The sequence below is a fragment of the Vombatus ursinus genome, unplaced genomic scaffold, assembly GCF_900497805.2.
Source record: "Vombatus ursinus unplaced genomic scaffold, bare-nosed wombat genome assembly UNPS02000580.1, whole genome shotgun sequence".
Lineage (NCBI taxonomy): Eukaryota > Metazoa > Chordata > Mammalia > Diprotodontia > Vombatidae > Vombatus > Vombatus ursinus.
In genome coordinates, this window is record NW_020940358.1 from 607222 (window position 1) to 628322 (window position 21101).

Sequence of the window (21101 nt, forward strand, 5' to 3'; positions counted from 1 at the left end):
CCAAGAGGAGAAAGGGGGCAAAACATTGGCAGTACAAGGAGAAAAACCTTGCTAAATGTGGCAGTGAATGAATAAACTGACTAGTGGTTAGGCACCAAGCTGGGCCCATAAAAGGATGACTCTTTCATTTACCTCCTTCTCTACCTGATCAGGTCCAGCCCTCCCAGGATCTCTCCAGTGATCCAGTCAACCAGAAGAAAAATGTCTCTTAGTCCATTGTGGACAGGGGTGATCCTGCTTGGGACCTTAAAGAATCATTTCCAGGATTCTGCACCAACCCTGTCAAAAGTTCCTCCGCAGTCTGATTTCCAAGCAAAGAAGGTAAGTGGAGTCCACTAGAACTATAATCATGATATGAAGGAGGTGGGGTGGGATTGTATGTCAAATTCCTGTTAGAGAGCTTAAGGAGCAGGGAAAGGATAGAGGAGATAAAGATATATGAAAAGAATAAGGTGATGTGGTATAAGGAAAGAAAGCTAAACTATGAGTCAGAAGACCAAAGTTCTGGTCCAGTTATGTCTTTATCTGATGGTGCTGATATCCCAGCCCTGAGGAAGCTACTGATTGGAGGGGGGGGACTTGGTCTTCACTCTCCTGGAGCCTTTGCATGAGTATTGATTGTTCAGGGCAGGCATAGGACCCGGAAGGCCATAAGCTAGAAGAAATTCCTAACTGACCTTTTATCTACTTTGTCTATGTTTCATCCATACTTACACGTATACATCTTAGAACTTAAATTCCTGGAGGGCAGGAACCATTTCACCTTTGTCTTTGTAGCCCTAGCATGTGTAGCACAGTGCCTAGCATGTGATAGGTGCTCATTAAATGTTTGTTGATTGATTGACCTCAGAGACCATCTTTTCCAGCTCCTCATTTTTAAAGAGGAGGAAACTGAGGACCAGAAAAGCCAAGGGACTTACCCAAGATCATGCAAGTAGTAAGTTACAATGCAAAGACTCAAACCTAGGTCTTCTGATGCTCTTTCTTCTGTTCCACAGTATGCCTTTCTTGTCACTCAGGATGGCAACAATCCATAGAAATCCTGCACACAATGGTCAGGCTTAGCTCAGGAGACCGATTCTTAGGAAGCCTTCTCTGATCCCACTCAGTTAAATGTCTTCTCTCATTCTTCTTTTCTCAGGGCACTTTGTCTAGACCTCTCCTCTGCCCCTTTCATATTCTATCTTGAATTATTTTTCCTAATACTAGATTATATACTCCTTGAGACCTATGCAGGGACTATACTATTTTTCATTTTATTTCCTTCATTGTATTTTTTTTCACATATTCTTAGCTCTTAGTGCAGTGCCTTGTACATAGTAGGTACTTCATCAATGTTTGTTGAATTGCATGGAACAGTCTTAGGTGCCAAAGAGGTCTCTATGTCTGGCCTGCTGTAAAGAAGACCTCCACCTCCACCCAGCATAGAACCCAAGGAATTCCCCTTTCCAGTTTAGCCCCATTTACCCACTTACCACTAGGCCATTTCTAGGCTCTCTGTTCTCTAGGGTTGTACTGCCTCTAGGGTCCTAGAAAAGGGTTGCTAAGGCAGCATAGGAGTCATATAGAGTAAGCAATCTGCTCATGTAGACCTCCAGTCACCAGCCTTCCCTTCAGTTCCAAGGGAAATGGTACGTCATCGGCCTGGCAGGGAGAAACATCAAGACTGAAAGCCTGGCCCACAAGAAGATGTATGCTACCATATACCAGCTACAAGCAGACCACAGCTACAGAGTCATCTCCAATCTGATCAAGTGAGGATGCACTTGGGGGGAGACAAGAGGTTAGGAGGGAGGAGAAGGGTCTTTTCCCCCTTCTTTTCAAGCACCCGTGGCCCTTGGGCTCCAGGACTCCATTTTGCCCACATTGGGGCCCAGCATATACCTCACCTGGTGATTTGATAACAGACCTAAGTGTCTGCCCTGGGGTCTGGGGAACCAGAGTGTGAGACCCCACCACATATACATATACCTCATCCCATTCCTTTTTCCAGGGGTGAGTCCTGTGATATTGGATTCAGGACTTTTGTCCCAAAGGGTATACAAGGTCAATTTGCCTTGGACAACTTGAAAGGTAAGTGTGGGGACTTCTCACTCAGATGAGTTGCTCAGGTGGAGGGATCCTGCCAGAAGACTGAGAAAGTGCCCAACAGCATCTTCTGCCTTGGGTTGGGGTTGAGGATTCTAGTGTCCTCCTCCTCTGATGAAGCATTGCCAGAAGAGGTGAACTTGGGGCCTCAGATGGGGACCAGTACTCCTGAGTACAGAATCTCTAACTGCATTTCCACCCCTCCCCCACCATACCAGCCTATGGAGTTACAAAGTACGTGTTCAGAGTGGTGAAGACCAACTATGACGACTTTGCCATACTATACTTTCACAGCATCAAAAAGAGCAAGGTGAACTTCATGGCAAGCCTATATGGTACGTCTTTAGTTGCTTCTCCAATTCCTCTGCTGGTGGCCATTCCTTCCTGTACCCCAAGAGAATTCCTGTCTGGGAGGCAGGAATGAGAAAGGAGGAGAGAATCCCTGAGTCCCTGGTACTGAGCTCCCTCCCTTTCAATGAGCCTGTAGCCCCCACCAGCCAGTTGCCTCCCATTTTCAGGGGCAACCTGGTGGAAAGGTCATTGTGGAAACGTCAGTGCTTGTGGTTTCAGAAGACAAAGTCATCATGTTGCCCTTTACTAACAGTGTGACCACAGGCAAATCACATAAATTCTCAGTTTTCCCATCTGTAAAATGGGATTAATAATACACCACCTACTCATTGGGTTTTGGTGAGGAAAGTGATTTATAAACTTTAAAATGCACATACTTAGATATATATATATAGATTCACACAAATACACATTATATTATGTATATATATATACTATATTTACATGTGTATATTTTATATACATATGTATATATACATGCATATGTATGTATATCTAGCTCTTATATATGTAGATATATGTATCTATATACAGCAGCTAGGTAGTAGAGTGGATGGAGCATGGGACTTGGTCTTAGGAAGACCTGAGTTCAAATCCTACCTTAGGTATGTGCTGTGTGACATTGGACAAGTCACATAACCTCTCACAGCCTCAGTTTCCTCATTTGTAAAATAGGGATAATAATAGAACCTACCTCACAGAGTTGTAAGAATCAAATGAGATAACATATAAAATGCTTTGTAACCCTTAAAGTACTATGCAAATGCTAGCTATTATTATTGTATATGTATATATATGTATATATATACCTATATGTATATCTAGTTATGTTTACATATATATATATATATATATACGTGCACAGAGAGGGAGAGAACTATTATTATAATTCCTTAGAAGAGATAATAATAATGTGTCTCCCCCACATTTTTTACTGAGCCCCCTACTTTGACTGACCCTTTTACTTAACAGTGCCTGAAATATAGCAGGTGCTTAATTAATGCTTGTTGCTTGACCCCTCCCCCTTCTTCCACAAAGTCCTTATCCCCCTCACTGAGTTCACATCACTACATTTAAGGAGGATGCCTACCCCTGGAACTAAGCTCCCATATTGAGTGCTAGCCCCGAGTTCTAGTCATTGGCATGTCACTCACATCTTAGAATCTCAAACTCTGGCTCTTTTCCCCATGGCATCTTGCACTGTTTCTGCATTCTTCTCTCCCTGGTTGGGGAGCCAAGCACATGTGAGCAGGTCTCTTAGGACAGGGTTCAGCCAGAGCTCAAGACAGAGCTGAAGGTTTCAGGTGAGTGTTGAGGAGAGGAATAGGTCCAGGAGTTGGACTCCCCAGAGAAAACCTCGGGGACTGACGCTTTGTTGCCCCCTTGGCTACAGGGAGAACAAAAGAGCTCAAGTCTCAGCCAAAGAAAAAGTTCATTGAATTTGCCCAATCATTAGGCCTCACTGGTGAATTCCTTCTCTTCCTTCCCAAAGAGGGTAAGGCCTAGGATGGTGTGTATGTGTGTGGGCATGGGAGGAAGTATGTCTTTGGAGGCCAGGGAGCTGTCCCTACCTTCCACTGACAACTTCTATTTCTCTCTTCCTCCCCAAACTTCACCTGCCCCAGAGAAGTGTATCAATGATGAGACTTGAGTATGATGTGAGTATGAGCCTCCCGCCCTAGGACCTAGGGGAACACTGAGGGGAAGGCTATTTCCTAGAGGCCTTGGGCTGATCTGGACACAGAGATAATGGGAGATCCATGCACCTGCCTCTGTCTTCCCAGGGAGGAGAATCCTAGTATCTGTCTCCTTGTCCTCTTCCCTTTGCTTTCTTCTCTCTCCCTTTTCCTCTCTTCTCTATTCTGCAATTGTATTTCTTCCTACTTTTCACCTTCTCCCTTTGAAAGTCTTTCTTTTTCTTCTTCTCTGTTTCTCTCTATATCTCTGATGTGTACAAGTACAAGTTATTCCTTGTCTATTCTCTGTATTTGTATTTGCTGATTCTCCCTTGCTGTCTCATCATCCTATCACTGTCCTCAGCTTTATCCTCATTCTCTCTCTTTTTCCTTCTCCCCATTCCCTCTACTCCTGTATTTTTATCTTTGTGACTCTCTCTCTGTTCTCTTCTCCTTCTTCCTGTCTCTTTCTTTCTGCCTCTGTTTCTAGTTCTCTCTCCACCCCCCATCTCTTATTTGTCTGTCTATCTTTTTCCTTGTCTCAATCTCTTTCTGTTCCTCTGTCACCTGTGAACCATGCCAAACCAGCACCCAGACCCACCCCAAGCCCTGCCCCTACCTCCTAGATCTCACTCTCCCATTCCTGGCTCCTTCTCTAGATATCCCAAGTTCCACAGATTACAGCCCATCTTGGCTCCCTCTACTAGGCCCACCTCCATCTTTGCCCATCGACTGCTAAAGAATTGGAGACACCTGGTCCCTGCTCTTATCTGTTTCTCAGTATGGCCATCCTGGTCTCATCCAACCTCTTACCACGGGGGCTGGTTAACCTTGGGATCCCCCTTCAGGGGACAATAAATGCAGAATATCAAGAACTTGAGTCTGAATTTCTTAAGGGGCGGGGAAGAGAAAATGGGACCCTGTTTTAGCTAAAAGGACAGTTGATTGTTCATCTTGTGCCAATGGCACCTCTGTGTGATGAATTCCCCTGGGGTCCAGGTTCTCATACTCAAATTTTACAGGTTCAGAAATTCAATTTCTTCAGTTCCCTCAGGAATTATAATGCTCCAAGGAAATGAGTGGCCACAGTAAAATTCACAAGAGATTGATTTGTAAACCAGATATCCCTTTATTAATTTATAATAAGAGATACATCTGAAAAGGGAAGCAGGGCTAGGTGTGTGGCTGCCCCAGAGGCCCTTTCTCTTGGCGAGTAAATTTGCTCATGAGAAAAGACTATAGATCATCAACTCTAGGGCTGGAAAACAACTCAGATCTTCTAATCATTGAAGAGATAGTTGTTGAACATCTAGATAGAGAAGTGGTGATTATAAGAGTCAGGATGACTTCATCAAGAACAGATTAACCTTTTTGTGTTTTTTTGGGAAAGGATTACTAAACCACTCAAGGAGGGGAATACTGTGGATATAATTTACCTAGATTTTAGCAAAGCTTTTGATAAAATATCTCATACTATTCTCGTGGAGAAAATACAGTGATATAGATAGAAAATTGTACAATAAAATAGATTTAGAATTTACTGGCTGGACAGATTCAAAGAGCCATTGTTTATGGATTAATGTTAATGCTGTAGGAGGTCTCCCATGCAGTGCCCCAGGGAATTTGTGCTTGGCCCTGTGCTGTTCAACATTGTTATCAATGACTTACATAAAGGAATAGATGGCATGCTTATCAAATTTGCAGATGACACAAAATTGGAAGGGACAGGTGATGTACTGGATGACAAAGTTGGAATCCAAAAAGATAAGCAAGAGTACTGGGCTGAATCCAGGAAGATGGAATTCAATGGGGGCTAAGTGCAAAGTCTTAGACTTGAGTCCAAAAAATCAACTTCACAGGTGTAAGATGGGAGAAGTGTAGTTAGAAAGCAATTATTCTGATAAAAATGTGGCAGTTTTAGTGGACTGCAAGCTCTGTGTGAGTCACTAGTTTGATATAGCAGCCCTAAAAATGCTAACTTAATCTTGAGTTGCATTAAAGGCATATCTTCTGGGAATAGGGAGATGATATCGTAGTACTCTGTCTTTGTCTCATCTCATAAAGAGTATTGTGTTCAGTTCTAGGCAACACATTGTAAGAAGGGCATTGATAAGCTGAAAAGTGTCTAGAGGAGGGCAGCCAGGATGGTCAAGCGCCCTGACTTCACAACACAAGAGGATCATTTGAAGAAACTGGGGCTGTTTAACCTGGAAAAGAAAAGACCAAGGACACATAATAGTTGCACTGAAGTATTTAAAAATGTTCCATCTGTTCTGCTTGGTTATACCCCCCTCCCCCAAGCAGGGCCAGAATCTGAACCTAGGTCTTCTGAATCTACACTCAGCTCTTTTCCCATTGTGTACCAGGCCAATGGTGAACACCAACCAAATAAATCAAAGGACGTTTTATGTTACAATAGTCTATTTCCATAAAATTGTGGTAGACCAATGAATTAATTTCCTGCTTAGTAATCTAGGGAGTGTTTCTGTCTAAAATACAGGGACCAGCCATTAGATTCAAACTGGTTTCTCCCCTGAACAACAATGTTGGACAAACACACACTGACTCATTTTGCAACTGAATGCTTCTTTCTCAATATTTGCCATCAAGCATTAACACTCCTGTCATTACAGTATGTCCTCATCAGACATGTTACAATTTGCAAGATTGCAGTTGCTATTACATTAGTTATATTTGAAAATGTTGCCTTCCTTTTTAGCCTCCCTAAGGGCATGGAAACCGTAGTTCCCTTCAGATTAGGGTCTCTTCAAGGACACAAAGAAGAAATTTGGATAGAAAGTTTCTAAACTGATGGTTTTAGTCTTAGATTCTGTCAGCTGCCCCAAGGTTTGCAGAAGGGGAGAACTGATAATAATAGGTAACATTTATATAGTGTTAACTATCTGCCAGGCATTGTATTAAGCACTTTACAATTATTATCTCATTTGATTCCCACAACAAACCTGGGAAGTAGGTGTTATTATTATCCCCATAAGTTATTTGGACAGGATCACACAGCTGCTAAGTGTCTGAGCCAGATGTAGGGTAGCTAGGTGGTACAGTGGAGAGTGCCAGAAAGACCTGAGTTCAGATCCAGCCTCAGATACTTACTAGCTGTGTGATCCTGGGCAAGTAACTTAACCTCTCATTGCCTTAGTTTCCTCATCTGCAAAATGAACTGGAGAAGGAAATGGCAAACCACTCCAGCATCTTTGCCAAGAAAACCCAAAAATGGGGTCACGAAGAATCAGACACAACTGAAATGACAGAACAACAACAAAATTCCTGACTCCATGCTTAGTGCTCCATCCACTGTACCATCATTATCCCTGTGACTGAGACAGCAACTATCTATCTCCTCCATCCTCTTGGGCTACTCAGACAGAGGCAGGACAGGGAGAAGGTAATCTTTCAATTCAACAAATAAACATTTTAAGTGGTTATTATATTATAGCCTATGCACTATGTAGATGCGGGGTGGTGTGGGAAAAAAGAGATAATAGGGTCTCTGCTCTCATGAAGCTTACAATCTAGTGAAATCTCTGCTGTTTTAGAAAAGGATTGGCAACTTCTGATATTTCCCAATATCCATCCCTTACCTCTCTCACCACTGGGAAATCCCCCTTGATCTAGCCAAAGTTTTGTTTTGTTTTTTCCTAAGTGGTCCCTGTCCAAGGTAAAGGTTTCCCCACCTAGATTAAAAGGTTTGAGATCTCATGGCACATCAGACTAAGTGTAAACCTAATTCAAGGGCAGATAACATTTCCAAGGTGAGTGTGGCATTGGGCAAAAGGGTTCAGCTCAGAATGGGAGAAGTATCAGTGACTGGGAGCTCATAATTGGGGATCCAACTGACCTACCCACTATTTGTAGAGTAGGACAGGTGGTGAGAGAGAGGAGGCATGGACTAAGGGTAGAGGAAAATAAGGAGGTGGTAGGAAGTGGGAGGGAATGAGTAATGATTTTCATACTCATTAAAATTCCTCCCTCTCCAACACAAATTCATAAATCCAAGAACCATTACACAATGGCTAAATGATCAAAGGTTATGAACAAATAATTCTCAAAAGAATTGTAAATCATTAACAACCATGTTAAAGATTGCTCCAAATCACTAGAAATAGAAGTCAAAACAACTCTGAGGTTTCACCTCACCTCCAGTAAACTGGGTTTTTTTGGGAGGCAATTGGGGTTAAGTGACTTGCCTAGGGTCACATAGCTAGTAAGTGTCTGAAACTGGATGGATTTGAACTCAGATCCTGCTGAGTCCAGGGTTGTATCCACTGCACCAGCCAGCTACCCCCACATCCAATAAACTGGCAAAAAAAAAAATGACAAAAGATGGAAATAGTCAGTGTTTGCAGGGGTGATAGAAAAAATGGCCATACTAAGGCACTGGTGGTGGAACTGTGGATTGATACTGGAAAGTAATTTAGAATTATGTAAATAAAATTGCTAAAATATCAATACCCTTTGACTCAGAAATTCTACTGCTAGACATATACCCCAAGGAGATCAATGACAAAAAAAAAAGGCCCTATATACAAAAGAGGGGCAAGTAGATGACACAGTGGATAGAGTGCCAGGCCTGGATTCAGGAAGACTCATCCCCCTGAGTTCAAATCTGGCCTCAGACACTTACTAGCTGTGTGACCCTGGGGGCAAATCACTTCACCCTGCTTGCCTCCATTTCCTCATCCATAAAATGAGCAGAAGAAAGAAATGGGAGACCAACTCCAGTATCTTGACCAAGAAAACCCCAAAAGGGGTCATGAAGAGTCAGACAAAACTGAAAGGACCAAACAACAACATGTGTCAAAAAAATATTTATAGCAGCACTTTTTGTAGTAGAAGTAAACTGGAAGGAAAATTTATGACTAAGTTTGGGAAATACCAAACCAAGTTGTGGGTACATGAATGTAATGGAATATTACTATGCCATAAGAAATGATGAATGTGATGAGGAGCATGGGGAAACTGACATGAACTTATGTAAAGTGTAGTAAGCATAAACTTATGTAAAGCAGCAGCAGAAAAATGATATTTGTAATAACCACAGCAATGCAAATAGAACAAACAACGAAACTACCAAAACTGATTGATACAAAAATTATAATAACAAAGCTTGTCCCCAAAAAAGATATTATAAAAAGGCACCACTCTTGACTGAGCTGGAGGCCAAACAGTATGGGAGAATACCACATATTTCTTTTTCGATATGTTGATTAGTTTTATTAAACTGTTTTCCCATTCCTTTAAAAAATGCTTTGTTAGGATGACTCTCTGGAAGAGGCAGGAGAGAAGAATACTTTGTGAAATATATTTGTAAAAACAAAATATATCAATAAGATTATTTTTAAAATAGAAGTGTAAATCAAAACAACTCTGAAGTTTCAGTTCATACCCAGGAAATTGACAAAAACGACAAAAGATTGAAATAGGCAATGTAGGAGGGGCTACAGGAAGACAGACCCTTTAATCCTCTTAGTCTTTCTAGGTCTCAATTTCCTCATCTATAAAATGAAGGGGCTGGATTAGATGACCTATAAGGTCCCTTCCAACTCATAACCCATGAACCTACAATCCTATAATATACTATTGGTAGAGGTGCAAATTGGTCCAACCATTTTTAGAAAGCCATTTGGAATTTTTTTTTTTAAGTGACTAAAATGTTCATACCACTGGGTCCAGAGATCCCATCACCAGGCATATATCCCAAGGAGATCAAAAAACAGAAATGTCCCATAGATACCAAAATTTTGTTATAGCACTTTTTTGTGGTAGCAAACTCATAGGAAAGAGAGAGTGTCCACTAGTGGGGGAATGGCTAGATAGTGTATCTATCCATCAATCAGTCCACAAGCATTAAGCCCCCACAGTGCACCAGGCCACTGTGCTGGACACTGGGAATACAAATACAGAAATGAAACCATCTATGCCCCATCCAGGTGCTAATAATCTAGCTGGGGAAGACAATATGCATGTGGGTATATGTGTATGTGGCCAGATATATTTTCATCTTCGAGATTTTACTAGTTGTAAACTGAAACCTCAGACTTGTTTCGATTTATATTTTTCTTTTTTTAAAATAAAATTTTATTTATTTCTTTTGTTTTTAAATCATACACATTTCCCACTGTTCCTCCTTTCTCCCTCTCCCCAAGAGCCATCTCTTATAACAAAGAATAAAAAAAAAGTTCAAAAGTCTGATATGTAATAACGATAATAATAGCTAACATTTATGTAGCACTTACTATGTACTGCAAAGGTCAGCTAGGTGGCACAGTGGATAGAGCACTGGAAAATCTGAGTTCATATCTGACCTCAGACACTGTTGGCTGTGCGATCCTGGGCAAATCACTTAATCCCTATTTGCCTCAGTTCCTCATCTGTAAAATGGGGACACACTGGAGAAGGAAATGGCAAACCAGTCCAGTATCTTTCCCAAGAAAACACCATGTACAAGTCCCCGGGCTCATGTAGAGTCAGACACGACTGAACGACACAACAACAACAACATGTGCCAGTACTGTGCTAAATGCTTTACAATTATTATCCCATTTGATCCTCACAACAACCCTGAGAGGTAGGTGCTATTATTATCCCCATTTTACAGATAAGGAAACTGAAACAAACTGGGGCTAAGTGACTTGCCCCAGGTCACACAACTAGTAAATGTCTGAAGATAGATTTGAACTCAGGTCTTCTAGACTCCAGGCCCAATGGTCTATATGTAGTCTTGCACATTCATAAGTCTCTAACCTCTTCAACAAAGGGGTGCTCATATTTCTTCTTTGGGTTCAAGTTTAGTCATTATAATTTTGTAATATTTTGTTTCAATTGTTTTGTTGTTGTTTCCCATTTTTATGTGTACAGCAAGGGCTATCTCCTCAAATGTAGCGTGAGGGTCTCACGGTGTGCCTCAAGGGGTGGCAGAGTAGACATCTCTAGTCTCCTCTCCCACCACCCTTCTCCAATGAAGACTTTAATTCCTGCCAGGAGTAGAAGTAGGAGACTGGGTCCAGAAACTTGGCCTCTCTGCTCTTCTCAGAGAGAGGGGATACAAGGCTAGAAATTATGTCTATCTGCTCCCCTAAATATCATTAGTCTAGGGGATGTAGTTTTCAGGTTCAAGCTAACTTCAAATTTCTGTTTTATTATTGGAAGAAGGAGGATCCCAAGCTCTATATCCAAAGCTGGCCTCCTTTCACACCAAATAATAACTTCCACAATAAATATGCATGGTGGGTAGCAAAGAAACCCATTTATCCAAGTCTATAACAAAACAAAAAAAATCAGAAAAAAATATAATTAATAGAATATATGCCAGATAATACAAAGTGAAGGAACTCTTCCTTTGGGAGCTTGTACCGGCCGCGCCGACCTTATGCCGGCCGCGCCGTACCCTCCTCCTATAAGGAGCAGGCTGCCAGAGTCATACTCCTCAGTCTTCGGTCCTCAACCGGATAAACACACAGAGACGAGCCATCGGGAGGCGCCAACACCAGAGCTTTATTCAGAGACCATCACAGCAAGCCATCACAGCAAGCCCAAGCAGCAAGGCCAGAGCAACAGAGCAGGAGCCAAGAGAGAGCGCGATCTGACCACGCTCGTTCCTTAAGTACCTCTAAGCCCCTCCTCCCCAGCCTGCTTACTAGCCAATGATTGTAGGGTCAGATACCGGAAGGGGCTGTCTGAGTTTAGCACACCAAGGAAGAGGGAGTGACGTAGGAGGCTAGGACCGGATGCAGGAAGGAGGCGTCTGGGATTAGTGCATAGACAGAGTACGTGACCTAGGAAGTCAGGAGGGAGGCATCTGGGGTCAGTGCTACACAAAGGGACCCAGGAAGTCAGGAAGGTCACAGGATGGAGGCGTCTGGGGTTGACGTTGCATATAGGGAGGGGACTAAGCAAAGGGAACTCGTTCTCTGCCGTCCCACTCCCACGTGGCACTGCCCCTTGCCTCAGGAGCACAAGCTCTGGCTACTTCCTTGCACCCAGCTTATCTCACATAGCACTGCCCACTGCCTCAGGGCTTCTCCGTACCCAGCCTGTCCCAGTCCACCATGACTCCACCTACCACAGCCCCTGCCTCGACTTCCAAATACCCAGATCTTACCCTACTCTTGCCACAGCGTCCACCTGGTAGTTGCCAACATCAGACAGTCCCTCACAGGAGCTCAACAAAGAGAGTCCTAGATTTCACCCAAGAGAAAGTTCCCTATAGTCTCTGGTATAGCAAAATGGGGATAGGGACATGATGGAGCCTGCCAGCTCCTCTTATCATCCATCTTCTCATGTGTGCATACAAAGTATGTAGAAGATCATTTGAGAGGAAAGGCACTGGCAGCTGAGGTAGATCAGAAGATGGCACTTGAGCTAAACCTAGAAGGAAACAAGAGATTCTAAAAGGCAGAAGTGAGAAAGTTATGTACTGCAGATATGGATGGCAGATGGAATACTATTTACAAGGAACAATAAGAAGGCTAATTTGGCTATACCAAAGTGTTTATGGAGGAGAGTGATATGTATAATAAATCTGGAAAGGCAAGTCAGAGCTAGGTTGTGAAGGGTTTTTTATGCCAAAGAATTTTATTTGATCCTAGAGGTTATAAGGTGACACTGGAAATTATTGAGTAGAGGAGTAATAAGGTCAATAAGCATTCCTTAAACTTCTGCTATATGCTGGGCACTCTGCTAAGTGCAAGGGATACAAAAAAAGGCAAAAGACAGTCCTTGATCTCAAGGAGCTTACACTCTTATGGGGAGACAACATGAGAACAACTATATATTAACAAGATATATACAGAATAAATTGGAGATAACAAAGAGAAGGTAGTATTAGCATTAAGGAGAATCAGGAAAAACTTGAATGCAAATTCTCCCTTAGGGTCCAAGGGCTTAGTCTGGGACTGAGATTCACTCATACTGTTTGCCATGATAACTCTTGAGCCCCTACTAGTGTGTGTCCCATTGATACACATCAATCACCATTTATTAGGTTTTTGTTGTTGTTCATTCAGTCAAGACCAACTTTTCATGACTCTATTTGGGGTTTTCTTGGCAAAGATATTGGAGTAGTTTGCCATTTCCTTCTCTAGTGCTTTAAGGCAAACAGAGGTTAAGTGATTTGCCCACACAGCTAGTGTCTGAAGCCAGTTTTGAATTCAGGTCTTCCTGACTCCAGGCTCAATGCTCTATCCACTGAGCCACCTAGCTGCCTCCTTATTAAGCTATAAGGCCTCCCAAAATCATATTTACTCAATAGAAGGCAAAAGAAGGAATAGTCATAGTACTTATTTAATAAAAGGCAGAGCAGAATTAATCAAAATATATAAAAAATCAGATTATTCACAAATTTAAGTCACATTCTACCACCAATGTATAGTATCCACAGGGAAGAATGGGCACACACACACACACACACACACACACACACACACACACACAACACTTATAGAAGCCTAGCAGAAAGGCACATGAACAGGAAAATTCATGTATCTGGGGCAACTCATGACTCTGGATGAAAGTCCTTGATGTTCTTGGTGTCTTTCATAGAGAACAGTCTGCACCTGCTAGGCAAAACTACTTCTCTGCTGCTCTTGGTTGGCTGGAGTAGTGGCAAACTCTTTTAGCATACAGTCATCCTTGGCAGGGCACTAAGAAAGTATAATACTCTTTCAGTGGCAAACAGTTACCTTAAGCCAGAAATCTGCTAAGCTCTCTCAGATCTGCTCAGGAGATCTGAGGAGTTTCTCCTCAAATTATAGACATTATATCTGACTCTTCATGACCCCATTTGTTTTTGTTTGTTTGTTCGTTTGTTTTGTGTGTGTGTGTGTGTTTTGGCAAAGATGCTGGTATTGTTTGCCATTTCCTTCTCTAGCTCATTTTACAGATAAAGAAATTAAGGCAAACAGGGTTAAGTGACTTGCTTAGGGTCACACAGCCACTAAGTGTCTGAGACCAGATTTAAACTCAGGTCTTCCTGACTCTAGGCCTGACACTCTATCCACTGTGCCACCTCGCTGCTCCAAACTATAGACACAGATCTTCAAATAGCAGGGGATTCTGTTTTATTCAATTAGCTCTCAGTAAAGCTGTGTCTTTTCTCACAACAAAGAAAATGAAAAGCCCTTCTCCCTTCGGGCCCCCTCCACCCCCATTTTCCCCTCTCAAACCAGAGAGTAAAAGGCAATACAGGGAAAACCCCTGTGAGGTCTCCTCTCTTTCAGTCTGTAGATAGTGTGAGAGGTCAATCCTGCTTTTCTCCAGCCAATCAGGTCTCGGCAAAGCAATACCTGTCTTCCAACCAGTACAACTCCCAGAAAAACAGCTATGGATATTGCCTACTAGCTTTCGTCAGCTGCTATCACCTCCCAAATGCTGTCTTCCATGAACAACTTCTCTGACCACCTCTTCCTCCTTCTCTGGCTCCTCCTGAGCTTAGCTTCCTTACTTGCTTCTCTCTTCATGTGGTCATCTCCTACCCTACCTCTCTTCAGCTGTCCAATTTTCAATGCTTTGAATTGGGGCTTCCTTCTAAGCAGTGATTCATTTTTAATTTACAGTGTAAAACTTAAAAATTCTACTCTTCTGTCCAGTACACTCCCAACAGTCCTTATATAATCTTCCCATGGTCTCCAAACAGTTATTTGATTTATAATTTATCAGCTATATACTTCAAAGTTTTGAAAATAATCACATGCAAATGAGCAGATGGACTGCAATGCATTACGGTCAGTGCTTGGCCTTTAAAAAGGTCCTCATAATTTGTATTTATTTCCTTTAATATAAGGGGCAGTTCTCTCTCACGTCCTCAGAAGAGTCTGTCTCTCCTCAACATTTTATCTAGGAGTTATTTCTTCTCAGGCAAATTTTATTAGTGTTATATACACAAATGCATGTCTGTCAGCTACCAAAATGTATGTGTATGAAAGGAGCAGTTCCTTACATGCAAAGTCTACAACAACATGCATGAAAAGGTAGATAAATAGGCAGACTGACAGATAAATGAGAGAGACAGAGAGAGGAAGAGGGGGAAGAACATTTATTAAGAACTTACAATGTGCCAGGCTCTGTACAGAATACTGGAACTGCAAGCAAAAATAAGACAGTTCTACCCTCAAGGCTTAGATTCTGATGGGAGAAGACAACTCATAAAAAGGAAATGAAAAGCTGTGAGGGATGAGGGAAGGATCTATGCAGGGGCAAGGTATAAAAGTCCAGAGTCAGGAGGGAATAATAAATCTTGACTGGGAGGAAGAATTAGCAAAATTAAGTGAATGTCCTCATTTTTGCAGAGATATTGAACTATGGGTAAGTGCAGAATGTGGTGCATTATGTCAGATACACTAATGCAAGTCATTAGCCTTGAATGGTTTTAATGAACCGCTTTTTTCCCCTCTTAAAAATGTTTATTATACAGGATGATTTGCTGGGAAGGGAAGAAGGAGAGAAATGAATGTGATGGAAAAATACAGCGCCTCATATTTTTTTTTAAAAGCAACAAAAGAAAGAAACAAATTATTCCCTCTCCTAACCCATTTCTTAGCCTGAATCTTTTAGACACAGGCCTTATTCTTTCTGTATTCAAAGGGCCAGCAGTCAAACCCTGAATTTCTCCCAGCCCTGTATTTTGACATGCATCTTTCCCTTGTCAAGGGGAGAAACAGGCTGGACTCTGTAGATACTTTTTCTAGGAGGAACCAAGGTCTCACGCTGGCAACAGTGTTTGCTTTCCCAGAAGAAGAAACAGTTTGTTCTGATGCAAGTTTGCAAAGCCTTTGTTGCCTTGTACTTTCAACAAATTTCTCCTCTAAAAAGTTGCCAAATGGGTGAGGGAGGGGTGCAGGGCCAATGTGGAATTGTAGGAAGCATATTCCAAATCACTGAATACTGACCCCGACTGTCAGGTCACGGGCATTAAGCTGGAAAGGACCTTCAAAATATTTGAATGCAACGGCTTCATTTTATAAATAAGGTATGTGAGCACTAGAGAAATGAAATAACAATAATAAATAACACGTATAGTGCATTAAGGTTTGCAAATGGCTTTGCATATGTTATCATATTTGAAATTCCTTGGCAAAGATCACATGGCTGGTAGGTAGCAGACTTGGGACTAGAGTTCACATTTCTAGAATTATACATAGTGTTATTTCTACCATAACACACTGCTACCCTTTTATTTCAGAGGGAGGGAGGGAGGGAGGGAGGAAGGAAGGAAGGAAGGAAAGAAGGAAAGAAGGAAGGAAGGAAGGAAGGAAACAAGCAAGCATTTATTAGTTGCCTACTCTGGGCCAGAACCCTGCTAAGTGCTTTAGAAAATTTTTCTCATTTGATCCTCACAACAACCCTGCAAGGAAGGTGCTATTATTATCCCCATTTAACAGATGAGGAAACTGAGGCAGACAGAGGTTAAGTGACTTGTTTTGGGTCACACAGCTAAGGAAGAAAGTGTCTGAGTTCAAATTTGAATTCAAGTCTTCCTGGCTTCAGGCCCAAAGCACCACATAGCTACCTCCATACTTCAATGTATCTAAGATTCATTAGGACCATGGTTCACTCCATTAGTACAGATGACAATCCATCTATACATTCTCATCCCATTAGAGTCTTATTCATTTTCTTCCATGGATCCTCTAGGGAAAACCCACCTAACATGTCTTTCTACATCTTTTTCTATTTTCTCGGTGCTAATAGAGCAGTTGAGTTTTATTCTCACTCACTCTAACCACATGACTGACCCATCTCCTTTTCTGATCACGTATTTCTTTAATAATATACTTTACATGACTTCTTCAGTGGTTAAGTCATCATTGGAAATATTTGACAGTCTGATTTTGCCTGTAACTCTTAAAGTTATCCAAAACTTTGATTTCTTAGAGACTGTTTTCTAAGACTCATAATTATATAGCATAAATAGGAGAATATGTGTATTGAAAATGAGGTTTTACACCCAAATAAAGCTTAGGATTACTAAAAGAATGCATTTTCCCAAATATAATCCAGCATGATTCTTCCTCTTATTCCTTTCTGGTCCCAATTTGTTATCTATCAGCAATAGCTATTTGTATGTTTTTATATACAGTTAGTTCTGCTAGAACTCAACATATCCCTTCCTAAAACTCACCCAGTTATGCAACATCACTAATAAAAATGACGGAGCTTATGGGGAAAAACGGAGGTAGGGACACAACACTCAAAAACTTCATCAGTGACACATCAAAAAAAGATAGGAACTAATAAAATAGTGGCATGGTTTTACATATGTTAAATAGTTAAGACATACATAAATACTACAATAAATAGTGGCAGCATCTGAGGCTTTGGCCTGCTGCTTGGCCTTTGCCCTGGTTTCCATGGGGCCAATTTAGCAAAATCCAAGATTACTGGTGAGAATTGCAAGAGTTTTGGGCTACACCTCCAGAACAAGGTGTTGGGGCTGCAGCCATGGTGGAAGGTGGAGGGTAACACATGTCATAGTCTGGACTATAAACATTTTTCATCCAATTTTTTTCTATATGAATTATTAGGTTATCCTCTTTTGAATAATCACGGATGTCATTGAGTAGAGCCTGGAATGTCCTGAGTTTTGATACAATCAGTAGAATATCATCCATATATAGAAGTGTCTAGAGGACCTTACCATCTATAGGGAATTCCTCTTCCACCTTCCCATTCCAGTGATTCTGAACTCATAGGTTATCATTCAAACCTCATTCTCCTACTACCCAATTCCTTATTTCCATTCCCTTCAACAATCCAGTCATCCCAATATCCCACTCTGAAGCTACCCACTCCTTCCACTGCTCTCTGACATGTCTGCTCAATGGGTAACAAACTTGCTTTCATCTTAAATCTTCTTTCCCATTCCATTTTCTGGCTCCCACTGAAACCTGGTTCCCTCTTGATAATGAAGGCTCCTTGGCCACCCTTTCTAGCATTGGTTGCACTTTTACACATTCCCCCTGACTCACTGGTCAAGGTAGCATTGGAATAGTTGCTTCCTTCCCACACCCCACCACTTCTGGGCTCTCTCTCTACCACAATCTCTCAGTAACTTCTCCTCCTTTGAGGTTCACTTATTCCATATCCACCACCCAATCAAAATTCTTGTAGCTGTTTTATACTGACCTTCAGAACACTCCCTTTTCTCAATGAGTCTAAACTCATTGCCTACCTCAGTCTTTCTCCCCTCCTCAACTCCTAACGTCATACTAGGGGACTACAATATACATATTGATAGTCTGTCCAACATCCTAACCTCATAGTTCCTCATCTTATTTATTTCCCATGACCTATTCCCCCGCCTCAATCAAAACAAAGATGGTCATACCCTTAATCTTGCCATTACCCACAAATGCATCACTTCCATATCCATGAACTCTGAAATTCCTTTATCTGATCACAACCTATTGTCATTTCACCTTTCTCTCTCCTCTGCAACCCCAAACCTAATTCTTCATCCACATAGTGACCTCTAATCCCTGGACCTCTTAGTTCTTTCTCAGACCATCACCCCTGCACTATACTAGCTTCCTTACACCATCTTGATCCCTTGGTGAACTAGTTCAACTCTACACATTTCTCTCTCAAGTCTCTTGCCCCTTTATCATCTTGCACTTCCAAGCATTTCATCACTCCCACCGTCCACTGTCTTTGCTCCTACATCACCTGTGGCTGAATGAATCTGGAGCCCATCTCAACCATGTTGTCAACTATGGTACCATCTCATTTCATTCCAATGACCAGATAGACCAAAACACCAGCACACTGTTTAGGCTAGATGTTGGGACAAATCAAGACATTCATAAGTCGTTGAATAGTTAACAAAAGGAGTTTTACTTTGCTCTAACACAGCCAAGATATGCAGCAAGGGTATAGTGGCTTCTCTGGAGTTGACCCCTTTGTCTGTAGACCCATGGAAATGGGTCTGGTTAGCAGAGCAGGGTGTGGTGACTCATGTGCTTTTCAGGTAATCAGGATGCTGTGTCAACTGAGGAAGGGGTCATTCAATTTCCAGATTTGTTGTCTTTTGAGGAAACGAATCCCTATTGAAGGAAAACAGGGAACCGTGATCCTATCACTGGGGATAAATAACAATGAGCACATGATCAATTTAATGGGATTTTGTATCTATACATCTCTGAGTCAATTGTGTGACTAAATATGTAGTCTGCTGTAGAGACTCATTTGTGAAACTTTGATTGTTCTTTTCTATTTTTATTAAGACCTCCCTTAATGTGCACATAGATCACTTTCATAAAGATTTTATAAAGATGAAAAGGCATATATGTTGGTAGTTACTGATGTTCTCACCACTTCCTTCTTTGTATATTAATATTATCTCAATTTTTTTTTCCCCATTCTTTTGGTGTCTTTCCCTCACTGAGACATCTTACAAATTAATCCCTCAAAGCTTTCAAGATTGTCTCACTTCCAACATGGATTTCCTTGATATATTGATATGGGTCTCATCCACTTACTCTTCCCAACTTCACCTTTTCTTAATGCCATTTCTATTGCCTAGCAAGTGCCAAGAATCTAAATACCAGCAGTCTACATCAAAGACTGAGGTGTTGGTGTTTACATCCGATGGTTCCTCTTTCTGCTAATAAAAATAAATCATTGTAGAAAAATTGACAACTTTGTTCCATTTTGCCTTTCTTTGCTGTTCTGCCAATTTCATTTATGAATGCTCTTGAGACGATGTGGTTCATTTGGGTTTCAGGCCAAGCCTACTATAATCTTCCCCCGCCCTTGACACTGCTTTTCGCTATATTATAAGGCAATATTATTTGTAAATTTCCACCATCTGCCTCTGTAATATTTTGCAGATGAATTTGTATTTTCAGTCAGTGTTGCCGTTGGCTGTGGTTTCTCTATGCTTGGCAAAGAGATCCAGTGTTTGCAGTCTCAGGGAGTTTGGGGTGTTCTTTTGACCTTCGTCTTATGGCAATTATTTTACATTCTGTTAGGCTTTTGTAGGAAATGACAATAAGGTCAATATTGACTTTTTTCCATTTCCCACTTTTCAGCATTGACAACTTTTTTCAAGAGGTCAGGCTCAAGCTATTGCAGTTATTTGCAGTCTTCTCTCTTCTCAGTTAAGCCTCTCTCTTAAGTTGATTTAGACTTTGACCCTTGCTGTCTGACTAGTCAATAGAGTTTGCTTGACTACACTCAGCTGATTTGTCCACATGAGTAATTATTCATTTCCTGTCAATTATGATATAATCAACATCATATTTTTGTAATACTGTTCTATGCTTGCCATTTCCAGTGCCTTCTGTCTTTCTTATGGAAGAAAGTTTTCATTGACATGCACTCTACCTCCAGATAGAGAGCTTATGGACCCAGAGTGCAGATTGAAACATATTTTCTTTTCTTTTCTCTTTTCTCCTTTCTTTCCTTCTTCCTTTTTTGACATGGCTAATGTAGAAACTTTTTAAAAACTATTTATATTTGTAATTGATTTTCTTTTTCTTGTCTTCTCAATGAGTGGGGGAGGAGGTGATGGGAGGACAATTCAAAACTGAAAATAAAATAAAATTGATTTTTTTAACAAAAGAAAGTATTCAAGAAAGTATTCTACTCCATGATGAATATTCTCACATTTGGTCATGCATCTTCACATCCAGTGACTCTGAATTCCTATAAATCATCATCCAAACCTCATTTCACACCCCCTACCACCCAGTTCCTCATTGCTATCCCCCTTAACCCTCCCACCCCAAAGTTTCAATCTAACTTCACCCAGACTTTCTATGGGGCTTTCTGGAATGCTTGTTCCATTGGTAACAAATTTCCCTTCAGCTTAAATCTGTTCCTCTCCCACTCCTTCCATCTACCAGCTCTATTGAAACCTGGCTTCCCCCAGATGACACTGTCTCCTTGGCTACCCTTTCTAGTACCTTCTTCTTGGCTCACTGATCAAGGTAGGGGAATTGGAATATTCCTTGTTCCCCATTGCCATTTCCA

General features: G+C 41.4%; 1 protein-coding gene across 1 annotated transcript; it reads left to right on the forward strand.

Annotated features, from left to right (window-relative positions):
* Positions 1 to 201: 201 nt before the first annotated feature.
* Positions 202 to 2102, forward strand: LCN12 (lipocalin 12). Its single transcript, XM_027848561.1, has 3 exons — positions 202 to 321; positions 1618 to 1754; positions 1994 to 2102. The coding sequence occupies exons 1-3, from the start codon at positions 202 to 204 to the stop codon at positions 2100 to 2102; spliced, it is 366 nt and encodes a 121-aa protein (XP_027704362.1).
* Positions 2103 to 21101: the final 18999 nt, after the last annotated feature.